The 16,727-nt window shown below is 37.4% G+C and overlaps 1 protein-coding gene across 3 annotated transcripts in view; it reads left to right on the forward strand.

The window, feature by feature from the left end:
- SPINK5 (serine peptidase inhibitor Kazal type 5) overlaps nt 1-16,727 on the forward strand; it is a 258,121-nt gene that overhangs the window by 160,899 nt on the left and 80,495 nt on the right. For all 3 annotated transcript variants that reach the window (XM_070793788.1, XM_070793789.1, XM_070793790.1), the window contains exons 2-3: nt 11,731-11,917; nt 13,349-13,374. In XM_070793788.1, the coding sequence (XP_070649889.1) occupies nt 11,863-11,917; nt 13,349-13,374 (81 nt within the window). In that variant the 5' untranslated portion in view covers nt 11,731-11,862. The remainder of the gene's footprint in view (nt 1-11,730; nt 11,918-13,348; nt 13,375-16,727) is intronic.

Here is a 16,727-nt window from a genome sequence, read left to right on the forward strand (position 1 = left end):
GGTTCAAATTGAATTATTTCTCTCTTTCAGTGTACTTGGTGTCCTTCTCTTTATTTTCTTTCTGAATACCTGCCTCTCTTTTGTACTCTTTTCATGTTTTCTTCTTTCTTATCCTAATCTCTCTGAATTGGTGTTTAGACCTCATGGGAGAGTATAAAAAAATATATATCAGAATGTATATATATATATGGATATTAGGAGACTTGAATTCCTGACAGTGATTCCTTTTATGGCTAATAGACATGAGGGAAATCATTCAACTGGGCTTATTTTCAGTTTTACTGACTATGAGTGGAAATAAGACATTATCTGCTTATCTGAAAGAGTTAATGTGAGGATCAGGTATATAAAATATAGACAGTATATAAATATTTCTATATATACATGTTATGTACAAATCGGTATTGTACTATTGTTGTTATTATTTATTCTCTGAGTCATGTCTGACTCTTTGTGAGCCCATGGGCTGTAGCATGCCAGGCTCCTCTGTCCATGGGATTTCCCAGGCCAGAATACCAGAGTGGGTTGCCATTTCTTCCTCCATGGGAACTTGCTGATGCAGGCATTGAACCTACATTTCCTACTTGGCAGGTGGATTCTTTACTACTGAGTCACCTGGCAACATCCTTATTGTACTGTGTTATTCTATAAATATTATTATTATATTATAAAATCTTATACAAAATTGCTCTGTAAGTACAATAATGTAAATGCCTTTATTAATGCTAGTAAGTGCATAGAGTTCTGAAATAATTTCCTATACCCTTTTATAATACTTCTCAGAAGCATAAGTAGTATTTTCTGTCTAGAAGTGAAAGAAAAATAATCTTATCTTATACGGTAGGCTAATCCAAGGCTGTGTATATAGATAAATGTTCACTACATACAACTTCTTGCTCAGAAATATTAAAATTACTTTCTGGAAAATACTTTCTTAAATAGAGGTGTTTTATAGTAAGGACTTGGTGATGCAATGCATTAACATCATGTAGGAGGTGTCACTCAAAAGAAACAAAACCCCACTAAATGCAAAGTGATTTCTACATTCACTTTTAGACTCAACTCCTGCCCCCAAAAGACTGTTAGTTAGCTAACATTTTTAGTGTTTGTTAGTGATATAGTGGAAGCTAAAAATTCAGATAAAAGAATTTACTAAAGCACAATGTTGGCTTTCTTCATTATTTAAGGAGTGATTCATTATTTAAAACAAAAAAATATTGGAGTATACTTGATTTATAATGTTATGTTAATTTTAAGTGTACAGCCAAGTGAATCATTTATACATATACATATAACCACTTGTTTTTAAGATTCTTTTTCCAGATAGGCCATAACAGAGTATTGAGTAGAGTTCTCTATTCTATACAGTTGGTCCTTATGAGTTATCTATTTTATATGTAGTAGTGTGTTTAGGTCGATCTCATTCTCCCAATTTATACCTCCTTGCCCCTTACTCTCTAATAACCATAAGTTTATTTTTTTACAAGGAATGATCCATTTTGATTTACTGAATTTTTCATATGGATGAAGTCTATATACCTTTTTACTCCAGCTTATTTTTTAGAATTGAGATTATCATCAGGGAACCCCCTTCTAGAGGTCAGATATCTTATTTTATGCTAGTTTGACTCAATGGACACCCTTTTAAAAAGATTTTCACAGATTCAGGTGAACAGTGATTTGTATGATTAATTTCTATTTTTTCAATTAGACTATATTTTCTTAGAGATTAGAAACCGTATCTTTTATTCACAAGTATAACACTGGGCTCTCAAATGATATCAAATAAATGTAGGCATTTATTCTTAAAGAGATGGGAATACCAGACCACCTGACCTGCCTCTTGAGAAATCTGTATGCAGGTCAGGAAGCAACAGTTAGAACTGGACATGGAACAACAGACTGGTTCCAAATAGGAAAAGGAGTACATCAAGGCTGTATATCGTCACCCTGCTTATTTAACTTATATGCAGAGGACATCATGAGAAAGCTGGGCTGGAAGAAGCACAAGCTGGAATCAAGATTGCCAGGAGAAATATCAATAACCTCAGATATGCAGATGACACCACCCTTATGGCAGAAAGTGAAGAGGAACTAAAAAGCCTCTTGATGAAAGTGAAAGTGGAGAGTGAAGAAGTTGGCTTAAAACAAAGCTCAACATTCAGAAAACTAAGATCATGGCATCTGGTCTCATTACTTCATGGGAAATAGATGGGGAAACAGTGGAAACAGTGGCAGACTATTTTGGGGGGCTCCAAAATCACTGCAGTTGGTGATTGCAGCCATGAAATTAGAAGACACTTACTCCTTGGAAGGAAAGTTATGACCAACCTAGATAGGATATTCAAAAGCAGAGATATTACTTTGCCAACAAATGTCCATCTAGCCAAGGCTATGGTTTTTCCACAGTGGTCATGTATGGATGTGAGAGTTGGACTGTGAAGAAGGCTGAGCGCTGAAGAATTGATGCTTTTGAACTGTGGTGTTGGAGAAGACTCTTGAGAATCCCTTAGACTGCAAGGAGATCCAACCAGTCCACTCTAAAGGAGATCAGTCCTAGGTGTTCTTTGGAAGGACTGATGCCAAAGCTGAAACTCCAATACTTTGTCTACCTCATGCGAAGAGTTGACTCATTGGAAAAGGCCCTGATGCTGGGAGGTATTGGAGGCAGGAGGAGAAGGGGACAACAGAGGATGGGATGGCTGGATGGCATCACTGACAAGATGGACATGAGTTTGAGTGAACTCCGGGAGTTGGTGATGGACAGGGAGGCCTGGCGTGCTGCAATTCATGGGGTCGCAAAGAGTCAGACACGACTGAGCGACTGAACTGAACTGAGTGGTTATGTGTTGTATTCATGTGGGCAATATTATGGAATCCATTGGAATACCATAACACCTAACTTTGGACTTACATTTAAAACTTTTTAAAACTACAGTTTGGTAATTTAGTCCCATACTTGAAAATTCTCTAATTTATTAATCCTTTTTTCTGTCTAATGAATCAGAATTGTGATATGACACAATGGTTTGTACTATTTAACTTGCTGCTTTTAGAACAAAATTTTAAGTCTTAAAACCTAGACATGAGCTCCATCTTGACCACGTACAAACCATGTGGCCTGGGGTAAGTCCCTGTGCACAGGCATCCCCCAAGTCTGTGTCCAAATTTCTTCTTATAAGGGCACCAATCAGTTGGGTTAGGGCTCAACCCTAATGGCCTCATTTTTAACATGATCATCTTATGAAAGGATTTTTTTTCTTAAATGCAGTCATGTTCTGAAATACTAGGGGTTGATTAAGACTTAAAAATATGAATTTTGGAGGGACACGGTTCAGTCTATTGCAAGGAGTGTCTGAGATAAGTTAGTTATAGGTGTAGATAGTATGGTCACTACAATGTGTGGTAGTTTGGAGTTTGGGCTCTGGATTTAACTGCCTCTATTTGTACTGACTGTTAGCATTTTCAACAACCACTGCTTACAGCCTATATGACTTTGGAAAAGTAATAGAGTCTCACCAAACCTCACATCACCAGATGGTCGACACCGAAATCAGATTGATTATATTCTTTGCAGCCAAAGATGGATAAGTTCTATACAGTCAGCAAAAACAAGACCGGGAGCTGACTGTGGCTCAAATCATGAACTCCTTATTGCCAAATTAAAAATTAAATTGAAGAAAGTGGAGAAAAGAACTAGACCATTCAGGTATGACCTAAATCAAATCCTTTATGACTATACAGTGGAAGAGAGAAATAGATTTAAGGGACTAGATCTGATAGACAGAGTGCCTGATGAACTATAGATGGAGGTTCATGACATTGTATAGGAGACAGGGAGCAAGATCATCCCCCCAGAAAAATAAATGCCAAAAAGTAAAATGGCTGTCTGAGGAGGCCTTACAAATAGCTGTGAAAAGAAGGGAAGTGAAAAGCAAAGGAAAAAAGGAAAGATATACCCATTTGAATGCAGAGTTCCAAAGAATAGAAAGGAGAGATAAGAAAGGCGTCCTCAGCAATCAGTGCAAAGAAATAGAGGAAAACAATAGAATGGGAAAGATTAGAGATCTCTTCAAGAAAATTGGAGATACCAAGGCAACATTTCATGTAAAGATGGGCTCAATAAAGGACAGAAGTGGTATGGACCTAACAGAAGCAGAAGATATTAAGAAGAGGTGGCAAGAATACACAGAAGAACTGTACAAAAAAAGATCTTCATGACCCAGATAATCATGATGGTGTGATCACTCACCTAGAGCCATTCACATCCTGGAATGTGAAGTCAGATGGGCCTTAGAAAGCATCACTATGAACAAAGCTAGTGGAGGTGATGGAATTCCAGTTGAGTTATTTCAAATCCTGAAAGATGATACTGTGAAAGTCCTGCAGTCAATATGCCAGCATTTTTTTGGAAAACTCAGCAGTGGCCACAGGCCTGGAAAAGGTCAGTTTTCATCCCAATCCCAAAGAATGGCGATGCCAAAGAATGCTCAAACTACTGCACAATTGCACTCATCTCACATGCTAGTATACTTCACTATCCTTGAAATTCTCCAAGCCAGGCTTCAGCAATACGTGAACCATGAACTTCCAGATGTTCAAGCTGGTTTTAGAAAAGGCAGAGGAACCAGAGATTAAATTGCCAACATCTGACGGATCATCGAAAAAGCAAGAGAGTTTCAGAAAAACATCTATTTCTGCTTTATTGACGATGCCAAAGCCTTTGACTGTGTGGATCACAATAAACTGTGGAATATTCTGAAAGAGATGGGAATACCAGACCACCTGACCTGCCTCTTGAGAAACCTGTATGCAGATTAGGAAGCAACAGTTAGAACTGGACATGGAACAGCAGACTTGTTCCAAATAGGGAAAGGAGTATGTCAAGCCAGTATATTATCACCCTGTTTATTTAACTTGGACTTCCCTGGTGGCTCAGATGGTAAAGAGTCTGCCTACAATGTGGGAGACCCAGGTTTAATCCCTGGGTCAGGAAGATCTGGAGAAGGAAATGGCAACCCACTCCAGTATTCTTGCCTGGAAAATCCCATGGATGGAAGAGCCTGGTAGGCTACAGTCCATGGGGTCACAAAGAGTTGAACACGACTGAATGACTTCACTTTCACTTTTATTTAACGTATATGCAGAGCACATCATGAGAAATGCTGGGCTGGAGGAAGCACAAGCTGGAATCAAGATTGCTGGGAGAAATATCAATAGCCTCAGATATGCAGATGACACCACCCTTATGGCAGATAGTGAAGAAGAACTAAAGAACCTCTTGATGAAAGTGAAAGAGGAGAGTGAAAAAGTTGGCTTAAAGCTCAACGTTCAGAAAACTAAGATCATGGCATCTGGTCCCATCACTTCATGGCAGATAGATGGGGAAACAGTGGAAACTGTCTGACTTTATTTTTTGGGTCTCCAAAATCACTGTAGATGGTGATTGCAGCCATGAAATTAAAAGACACTTACTCTTTGGAAGGAAAGTTATGACCAACCTAGATAGCATATTGAAAAGCAGAGACATTACTTCATCAACAAAGGTCCGTCTAGTCAAGGCTATGGTTTTTCTAGTGGTCAAGCATGGATGACCATGAGTTAGACTATAAAGAGAGCTGAGCACCAAAGAATTGATGCTTTTGAACTGTGGTGTTGGAGAAGACTCTTGAGAATCCCCTGGACTGCAAGGAGATTCAACCAGTTCATCATCCTAAAGGAGATCAGTCCTGGGTGTTCACTGGAAGGACTGATGCTGAAGCTGAAACCCCAATTTTTGGGCCACCTGATGCAAAGATCTGACTCATTGAAAAAGACCCTGATGCTGGGAAAGACTGAGGGCAGGGGACAACAGAGGATGAGATGGTTGGTTGGCATCACCAACTCAATGGACATGGGTTTGGCTGGACTCCAGGAGTTGGTGATGGACAGGGAGGCCTGGCATGCTGCAGTTCATGGGGCTGCAAAGAGTTGGACACAACTGAGTGACTGAACTGAACTGAAACCTCTATTTTTCATCCTTTAAAAACAGAACAAAATGGTATTTACTCTTTATTGTTGTTCCTGTCACTTAGTAAGTACACCTTAATGATGTACTTTATGTATGTACCTTATGTAATGATGTACATTATGGTACATAAAATGATGCACCATAAATGATAGCAAATTTTGTTTCTTTGCAAACAATTGAATAAAGAAAGCTGAGCGCTGAAGAATTGATGCTTTTGAACTGTGGTGTTGGAGAAGACTCTTGAGAGTCCCTTGGACTGCAAGGAGATCTAACCAGTCCATCCTAAAGGAGATCAGTCCTGGGTGTTCATTGGAAGGACTGATGCTGAAGCTGAAACTCTAATACTTTGGCCACCTCATGAGAAGAGTTGACTCCTTGGAAAAGGCCCTGATGCTGGGAGGGATTGGAGGCAGGAGGAGAAGGGGACAACAGAGGATGAGGTGGCTGGATGGCATCACCGACTCAACGGACATGAGTTTGGGTGAACTCTGGGAGTTGGTGATGGACGGGGAGGCCTGGTGTGCTGTGATTCATGGGGTTGCAAACAGTTGGACATGACTGAGTGACTGAACTGAACTGAAATATATTTTCCTAATTTTACCTACAAATTTGACAATTTTCTCATTGTAAGTATGCACATAAAATATTTCAGTATAAAATATGCATTACTCTTTTACCTAAATTCGGTATACTAGCTTCTTCAGAATTAAGTCATTGTAATTTTCCCCCAAAGGACTTTGGCTTCAGAAACCTGTTTTCTACAGTCAGAATAAATCCTAGGAGACTTCAGAACATACAGAATTCCCAGGTTATGGATAGTATAGTGTCATGGAACAGGGGTCTCTGTAGTATCAACTGTAGGAGAAGCTGAATATTGTATTTAAGAACCAAATATTACACCAATACATGAAACTTAATACGGTCAAACATTAGGTATTGAATCATTCTGTTTTCTTAATCCTAATCTAACAAAAACAACAATTATATCTATAAATAGTAAGGTCTGTATGCTTAGTGATCAAACAGCACCCATCTCATCTTGTTCTTAGATAAAATGATATGCTTATCTCTATAGTCTCTTAGCCTTTCTAGACAGACAAAAAGAAATTCTCATAGAGGGAGTAAGATACAAAGAGGTGATTAAATAGATAATCCCACTAAGGGATTGTAGGCTTCCCTAGAGACTCAGATAGTAAAGCACCTGCCTGCAATGTGGGAGACCCAGGTTCAATACCTGGGTTAGTAAGAACCCCTGGAGAAGGAAATGGCATCCCACTCCAGTACCCTTGCCTGGAAAATCCCATGGACAGAGGAGCCTGGTAGACTACAGTCCATGGGGTCTCAAGAAGTCGACATGACTGGGTGATTTCATTATTCATTATAAGATATTGTAAGTAGAAAAAAATATGGGAGCCCCCTATAAGTTAATGGATAACTCAAGAAAGCAGATTTACTTAGCAATAAACCATGCAAGATGCACGAGACAGACCCCAAAACAATAAAACAGTGGTGACATGAGATTCCCATCCTGCCCAGTGAGCTCAGTAAGTTAATGATCTCCAGGACATGGTCTCTGCACACATAAAAAATAATAATTTGTGCACCTAGCTTGACCATGTAGGGACAAGAAAACTCCCTTGCTCAACCTGGAGGAGGAGCTAATGATGGAAGCGTGACATCTACTTAAGAAAGACAAAGAAGGTCTTCTCTCTCTCCCCGCTTTTCCTTTGATTGTAAAACTGTAGTTCCATAAGTTCTCAGAACATGGCATTTCTCACTTGCCCACTTGTAAACTTCAGAAGAATCGTATTCTAAAAAAATCACTTCTTAATCTATCACTTTGCTCACACTGAATTCTTCTCTGCGCTGAAGCATAAAGGACTGTGGTAACAGAGCTCTTCAGAGCCCCGGAAAAAAACACAATTGGTTTCAATACCTGTTAATAGGACTTTCAAAAAAAGAAGGGGGGTAAAGGCTGTTTTCCAGTTAGTGTCTTCAAAAAAGGAGAATTCAGACTTGTTAGTCAGGAAAAACATGAGAATCTTAGGAAAGGAAACAAAAATTAAGAAAATAAAAAATTAATTCATCTCCTAAGAACTATTAGGTTATATACTTTGTCAATCATGGTCACAGCATGCTTCTTTTTATCATCATGGGTTTATGGTTGTGTGTATCTATGAATGTGCGAGAGCAGGCAATAAATAGAAAGGACCACTTTAGCAATAGAATGTTGTACCTTGTTTAAAGCACTATAACATCCAGATTCTCTTGAACTGCCTGAAAATCTATGGGCTGCCAATGAAGGGTGTAAAAAATAAGAAAGTGGCAAGGCTGGGACTACCATTGAGGCTAGTTCCTACTCTGAGGTTTATGAATGACACCATTTCTGGCAGGTAAGGAAAGGATAATGATACCTGCTCTGCTGCCTCACAGCATTGAATAAACAAGTCAAGACAGCTCATGGAAGACAGATTGTTTGGAAAGATGCAGAAGGTGGTTTAACTGTAAGGGACTATAGTTATTAAACTGTTGTGATCATCAAGGAAATCTCAGCATAGAAAAAGAGACCATCTGAACAGTGATCTGCTAACTTTGGATTTTAGAAGTAACCTTTGTCTTTAGTAATACTGCTGATCTGCAAAGTCTTGTTTCCTTCATAGTTTTCTTGTCTCTTCCCCGTGTCAATATCCTTGATGTGGATTCAGATTCTGGGCCACTTGATACCTGTGTTGAATTGTAAGGTCTATACTTTTTGCAACCTAACTCCATTCCTTTTTAATGGGAAGGAAAAGGGTTGTGCATATTTGATGAAAAACTAAAAGAGCTGGGAAAAAAATTTAGAATTTAAGGAAAGTATTCTGACAACCTAATACAAAAGTACTCTATTAACCCAGCTCTCTAAAACCTTGGTTCCTTTCATTTGAATTTCAAGTCTATGGTTTTCGAAGTAAGACGTGATTAACAGAGTATGTGATCAATCACCTCTGGATTTACATGTCTAAAATGAAGTGGAGAAGTAGCTCTGATGACAAGAGCCAGCTGACACGTGCTTCTGGTATTGCAGTGCTTGCTGAATCTTCTCTTGGCGATTTTATTCTCCTGGAAGAGGTTATGAGTTTCAATCCTCTTATGCATCGTTTCATAAGGTTCTGGGTGTCCGTGAGGAACTCTTCTCCAGTAAGAAGGGAACTAACTCCTTCAATCCTTCCTCATAGCTGGGATACTCTAGAGACACAATCATCTTTCAGTTCTTTGTTACACCCTCTCACCACTTCCACTCCTGGGAAGACTGTCCATTTGGGCTAGATTTGATTTTCATCATTGCATATTACATAGTCACCAATTCAATTTAAGGCATTAAACTTTCCTACTATCAATAATGGGTTTCCCTGGTGGCTCAGTGGTAAAGGATCTGCCTGCCAGTGCAGTAGACATGGGTTCAATCCCTGGGTCAGGAAGATGCCCTGGAGAAGGAAATGGCAACCCACTCCAGTATTCTGGAAATCCCATGGACAGAAGAGCCTGAAAAGCTACAGTGCATGAGGTTGCAAAGAGTTGGACATGACTGACCGCACACCCACACACACACCATCAGTAAGAGTGTATAGTTAGGACACATTTCATATGTTCTACCAGAATAAATGGAAGATTAAAAAATTAGTATTGGCATGTCATTATACAGAAGATGATTTTTACAGGAATCAATGATGACCAAAATCTAGCAACAGCTTCAGCAAATTTAAATGGCTAATACTTTGATTTGTTTTAGGTATCATGGTTTAGAACACAATGATAGGATGAAAAAGAGAGCTTGTATCTTGACTTTTTGATTTTACTTCAGAATGTTTTGGGATTGTTATTTCTATGCTGAGCAAACTTAAATCTGTCATTGTGGACCACGTGTAAGAGATGTTGACTTTTCTTGGAGTCTTAGAAATTACCTAGGAAGCCACATTATTATAATGAGATGAAAATGCAAGACCAGCTATCAACTATAAAGCTTATCACATGTACTTGGAATTTCCCTGAACATTACACACACACACACACACACATGATTTACCTCTAACTCTTATAACAATTGTACAGTATAGTTTTACTATCCCTGCTTTACATATTTGGAAACGGGCTGAAAGAAAATAAGTGATTTGCCCAAGGCAACATGGCTGGTAACTCATGATCAAGATTTTAACCCAGGTTTACCGTGAGCCAAAACCATGTTCATTTCCATTACACTGTATAGTTGCAAAGACAGAAACAGAAAAATTTTCTGATTCCCTGTCCCATTCTCTTTCCATTAAGCTATGACAGATATCAATTTTCTAATCTGTAATAGTAATGCAATCTGAACTTGCTTTCTATGGTTATTAATTTTACTAAACTGTTGGAAAGAAATACAGAAATACAGCACAGACTTTGAGACCAATGATTATATTTTATAGGAAAGAAATTATTTCATGAAAGAAAGAAAAGGAAACACTATGGCTTTGATGGTATATTCAGAATATTGACACGACCTCAGCATTGGCTAGCCTTAGATCAGTTTTCTGAAACAATCTTTAAAAAGGGCTTTGATCCCATTGAATCCAAAATTTCCTTTCTATAGATTTGGAAATGTATAGAATACCAGAATCCAACCATTTGGCTTTGATTTCAGTCACCTTTGCGTAATTCTCCAGGTGCTTTATTGAATGGAGTAAAATAAACCAGTAGACAAAAGGCATTGCTTATAGAATGGAAGAAGGAACTAAGGAGAAGATACTTTCTCTGGAAAAGTTATCTATACTTTTAGATATTTTGTTTCTTCTTTACTTCTTGGGAAACTAAATAATGAAGTATTACAGGAGTAAACTTAATCTAAAACTGATTTAAGTGAAAATTTCCAAACAGTAATTTGGAAAGTGATGGACTGTGGAAAGTTAAACCGTGCATCTCTAATGTTTATGATTATGATGTTTGGCTAGCTACAGAAAAAGCTTGCACATTTAAAATGTCTTTCAGATTGAAAAACTTTAAAAGTAGCTGTGTGCAAGCTTTTTTTTTTTTTGGTGGAGAATGTGAGTAGCTATGCACAAGTTTCGATTTCACATCTTTCTGCCTTTACTAATGTATAGTGGGTGAAAGAGTATGGAGTTGAAAAAATGTTGAAATTGTGGTCTTCTCTTCCATCTCAATGGTGAGCTTTTGGGAAACTCATAGCTTCTTCTGTTAGTTTCTGTTTCCCCAAGTCTTCAGTGTTTGAATTTTGATAGTTATCCCTTAGGGTCATTTTATAACTTATATATGAGTCTGTGACACTGAATTGAAACACTCTAGGACAGATGCAGATGGAAGCAAAAGGAACCCTGGGTGCTCTTGCTAGCAGCAGCTTTCTCCAGATGTCTTTAAATCTTTACCTGACTTGTAGGACAACCCATCTGCCTTATTTTCCCCTCCCTTCTCACTTATGAAGGGAGCTGAATTAGAAACACGTTTGTGTATGAGGAAATGTGTCTAGGGTTGGTGAGAAATTCAGTTCTCATATTGGACTCTGGAGTGTTAAACTTTGAGTTTTGGACATAATCTCTTGCCTTCTAGGGCAGGTATCTTGAAAACACATTAGAACTACTTTAGAAATAGCTTTTGTGCGAATCTGCCACCTTGACAGGATCCTAAAAGATGGAAACTACATTGATGTGGTATATTAAGTTTAGCATGACCTTGAACAACTGGTTTTGCAGTGTTGGCTGTTGTGGGTGTTACCCACAGTTATATTATAAAAGTGAGCTGCATCTCCACGGCTTCAGTCTTAGAGCACCAGCTGGTGAGCAATGCAAGAAGCAGACTGGTAACCAACTTACATCATCATCAACATGAAGATAACCACAGTGCCAATGCTTCTGACCCTGGCTGTTTGTCTCATACAAGGTGAGCAATTTGCCTGTAATCTAAGCCTCTTGCCACACATTCCAAAGCTCTAGGCAGAGACTTCTCTCCCTTCCTCCCTCCTCAGTGTGTGTGTGTGTGTGTGTGTGTGTGTGTGTGTGTGTGTGTGTGCGCGCACATGCATGTGTATACAAAACCCTGAACTATCTTGCCAGACATAGAGTTTTGAAGAATTAGATATGCAACTTTATAAATAGGGTATCTTTAAAAAGGACATGTAGTGTGAGATAATCTGAATTTTTATCCATCAGAAATTCTTCCATTAATTCAACATTAATTCTGAAAAGCTAATAGAGTCTTCTCCTTATTCCCCTCACCAAACATATCAGTTCATAGTGATATGAATTATATATATATTATACATATTTAGAATATTAAATGTATGAAACATAATTATATGAATTGTGTATACAACAGGTATTTAAAACTTAGATGTACTTAATATGTATACTTTAATACTCTACTTATATATAAACATTAAAAAATCAAATTCAATCATCTGGTTTAAAACCAGCATGCTTTCTAGCAAATTTTATTTTTGTGTTTTCAAATCCTAAATGAATTGAAAGTATTTCTTCTACATGGTAAGGGTCTTTCTTCTTTGGGTGCCAGGAGATGATAGGTTTTTGCTTTTGCTATCTGAATTTGAAGGGAACACAGATTACCTAGACTTACCTTGCTGTGAAGTTTTATGTATTTTAAAAGGAAACTTCAGAGATGGAGAGTGAGGAGACTATTATACACAAATGATACCCACTTTCCTAAAATGAGTGTCTTGGTACCAAAAATAGTCTGTTAATGAGAGAGCGTATTAGTCTGTAATTTTAATTTTAATGTTCTGTGACCAATACCTTCATATTAATAATACAGACATATTATACTGATGGGCACTAATAGCTTTGTTAAAAAACACAGAAACAGGTGTTTATGAATCAAGGCATAATATTTACCAGATCTCTAAATTTTGTGGCTGTGATGAGGAGATGGTATTACCAGAATCCAGAAAATTTAATTTTATGTATATAGGATATAAACTTTATGCTACACTATTCCTTAAAACTGTGATTGATATATTGGATATGTGTGTTATAATTTTAAAAGAAGCCTACAATACTTTGTTCTGAAAGGATTTTTTAAGAAGTTAGATATTTTGAGGGGTTCAGAAAGTATATGAATATTATTTTTTGAAGAAATTGGCACTTTATGAATGAGAGGTCTTTGTTATTGTATATACTGCTGGTGCAATGCCCTCACTTTACTTGCCATGGTGCATTTTAATGTGTTCAAATCAATTTGTGGTTTTAAAATATATTGTTGTTAAAATAAGCAAGACACTACACTCAGTGGATTGTTCATTTTACTTATTAAATGTTGTACATTCCCTTAACTTTGGTTTCTGTATTTTTGTCCCAGATGCTGCCAGTGAAGATGTAAATCAGGTTAGTCCTGCTTTTTCTGTTCATTGAATTCATTCCAAGATCCCTGAAGAAAAATGTTCTGTGACCAACACCTTCATATTAATAATACAGACATATTATACTGATGGGCACTAATAGCTTTGTTAAAAACACAGAAACAGGTCTTTATGAATCAAGGCATAAATCACACACACACACGTCAATGCATTAATGATAACAGAGGTTGGCAAGAGGTTGTCTATCACACTAAAGGAATGCTTTACAATTCCACAAACAAACACATTAGTGAATTACTCTTGTTCAGCTTAACAGCTGAAAAAGTCATGACGCACACAGGAAGCTGAAATAAGTTTTCTTATGATCACTATGCAAAAAGGAATTGTCTATATTTTGTATATTTTCAGTGTATATAGTTCATTCAGTACATATTTACTGAGCATCTTTTGTATGTCAGATCCTGTTTGAGGTGCCAGGAATATAAAAACAAAAAAAGAATCCTGCCATCATGGAGTTTACCTTGTAAGGGAAGAAAACAGACAAGGTAGTAAGTAACTTAGCAAAATATACAGTACATTAAATAATGATTAGTGCTAGAAGGATAGAAGATAGGAATTTCTGTGGATGGAAATGGTATCAGTTCTTCTCAATAGTCAACTAAGTTTCCTCTGAGAAGATAGCCTTAGAATAAGGATAGCATAAGATGCAGAGGGAGTGAATCATGAAGATACTTGCAACTCACAGCAGACTGAGCAGAAGCACCTGTGTTTAATTTCTATAGAAATTAAATATTTTTTAATATATTTGAAAGCCACATTGAGAGAGCCAATTATACACACACACACACACACACATGCATGCACAACTGCGCCATTATTTCAGATTTAAAATATTTCTGGTTATGAAGCAGATATTTACGTCTCTCAAAGATCATGAACACTTGAAGAATAAAATAATACAAAGATTGTTTTCTACACCAAAACTCATAAACATGATTAAAATACTCTTGCTGTATTTTATTGTTAACTTTTTTTTAAAGAAACTTGTTACAGGAATATTCTAGAGAATTCCATTATAGTCTCTGTTATTTCATTGAAGTTTGCTGATTAAAGAGGTTCAGAAACTTCCATTACATAAGTAGAGTGGGATGATAGGGTAGGAAAAAAGACTGGATTTTTGATAATCAAAGAGCACGCTTGTTTGGATATTTTATACTCAAAAAAAAGCGTATTGTGTAAATCTCTCTGTGCATGAAGAAATATGTTTATTTTTTCAGAGTCTATGATAATGGGTGGTAGTTTCTAGTGCATACTTCAAATTTTGCACTGATATTTCTCATATTGTTAAATTCTTATTTCACTGAAAAGCATTTTAAAAACAGAAATTTAGCCTCCTCTTATGTTGACAAAAGCAAAAAGAATATGAAAAGTGATTATTTATCTGGAAATAATTCAGATCATAGTCTGAATATTTTGTCAGAAATGAAAACTATTGATTTGGTCTTCCTTACAATGCTGGATTTTTTTATTTTCCGAGTTTGGTAGCTCGAGGTCTTTCTAGTACCATAAAACATGTTGAATGTTACAAACATGAGCCAGAGCAGCACAGAAAAGCACCAGAGTGATCTACAAGGATCCTTACTAAATGCTTACATTTGTCATCCCAGAAGGGTAATTACGAAGCCACATCAACCGTGTTGGTGCTTTAACATAGAGCAGGGGTGATACCAGCTCCTGGGGTTTATTTGGATGCCTGGGGAGGAACAATCGAAGACAATGAGACGGATATCACAGCCAGTGAAAGAAAACAGAAAGAGCTTGGCCCTACAGGGCTCCAGTTTTTCTGAAATAAGTGGAGAAAACACGGAGAGCAACAAACAAAATTGAGCCAAAGCCTGGAAATTACATCATGAGTAAACAGTTGCAGGGAAGTCATCTCCCCACCTCAGAACCCCTGATGGTCCAGACCTGTTCCTGTTTCAACCTTTTCTATTATGGTCTTTGGGAAGCTATTTCACTTTTCCCAAAGAAAAATGCAAGTGTTTCTTTCAATTTTTATGGACTTTTGCTCTTGCCCAAGAGAATACACTGGATAACCTCATAACTCAGAAAAATCACACTGAGTTCCATGTTTACTGATTACAAACTGTGAACAAATTTCTAAACCTATTCTTTGGGACTCTGTTGTCCATTTGTGTGGGAAAAAATAAGAGAAGAGGGTCTTTCTCAGATTTAGGAATTTATCTAATTGTGATATTGGAGAAATCCAATTCAGGAATTATTTTCGTTGATAATGTTCTTTTAGAGTTGACCAATAGAAACTATTTAAAGCTTCATTCTTCATGAATTTTTGTTTCTAGTATGTTCTTTAAGACCTGCCTCACAAGAAATATATATTTATTACAAAGACACCAGGCTCTTCTCTCATTCCATGACAGGAATTTTATCTGGACTTTGTAGGTTCAGTTATATCTGGCCAGTTAAGCAGTAACTTGCAATATCGGCATAAAATACTACAGAATCAGAGACCAGACATGGATCTCAAGAGACCTAGTTGTCAGTCTGCTGCCATAAATTGTTATTGTGCTACTCAGATAAAATCACTGGTTGGTGATCATAATCTTAGAGATGTCTTAGTAGGTTACCCTTAGCAAAATTTCCCAGGGCTGGTCTCTGAAATTATGTATTCTTCTTCACCATTAATCATTCTTCATTCTGCAAGTGCTATCACCTGCCTCCCAAGTGTAGGATGCTGGGTTAGGTACATCATTGTCCATTAGATGGTAAACACAATTTAGGCCAAGGATCCTTCTGCCTTATTTACTGCTATATCCATGGCACCTAGAAGAGTATAGTATCCTCATAGTGTTTGTTGACTGACTGAATGATTACTATAAAGATATAGGAGGTTGAGTAGAATTCTATAATCAATCCTTTGGAACAGGTGCATTTGTCAGCATTGGATCAAAGGCTTGATTTAATTACTTATGTTTTCTGTTATGAGGATATTGAAGCCTTTTTTCAAAGTCAAAACAAAACAAAATATAGACCAGTGAATTTCCTAAACTAATAGGCAATGTAATATTTTAAATCAGTGCTTTACTAGGTAGTGCAAATGCACCATTAATACTAAGCTCCTAGAAAAAAATTGAGTGTCATATACCCGGCCTTCATTAAATATATTGAGTATCTCAGAGGTTAAAGCGTCTGCCTGCAATGTGGGAGACCTGGGTTCGATCCCTGGGTCAGGAAGATCTCCTGGAGAAGGAAATGGCAACTGACTCCAGTACTTTTGCCTGGAGAATCCCATGGACGAGGAGCCTGGTAGGCTGCAGTCCAAGGAGTCGCAAAGAGCTGGACACGACTTCACTTTTACCT

This window comes from Bos indicus, chromosome 7 (assembly GCF_029378745.1).
Source record: "Bos indicus isolate NIAB-ARS_2022 breed Sahiwal x Tharparkar chromosome 7, NIAB-ARS_B.indTharparkar_mat_pri_1.0, whole genome shotgun sequence".
In the NCBI taxonomy this organism is placed as follows: domain Eukaryota; kingdom Metazoa; phylum Chordata; class Mammalia; order Artiodactyla; family Bovidae; genus Bos; species Bos indicus.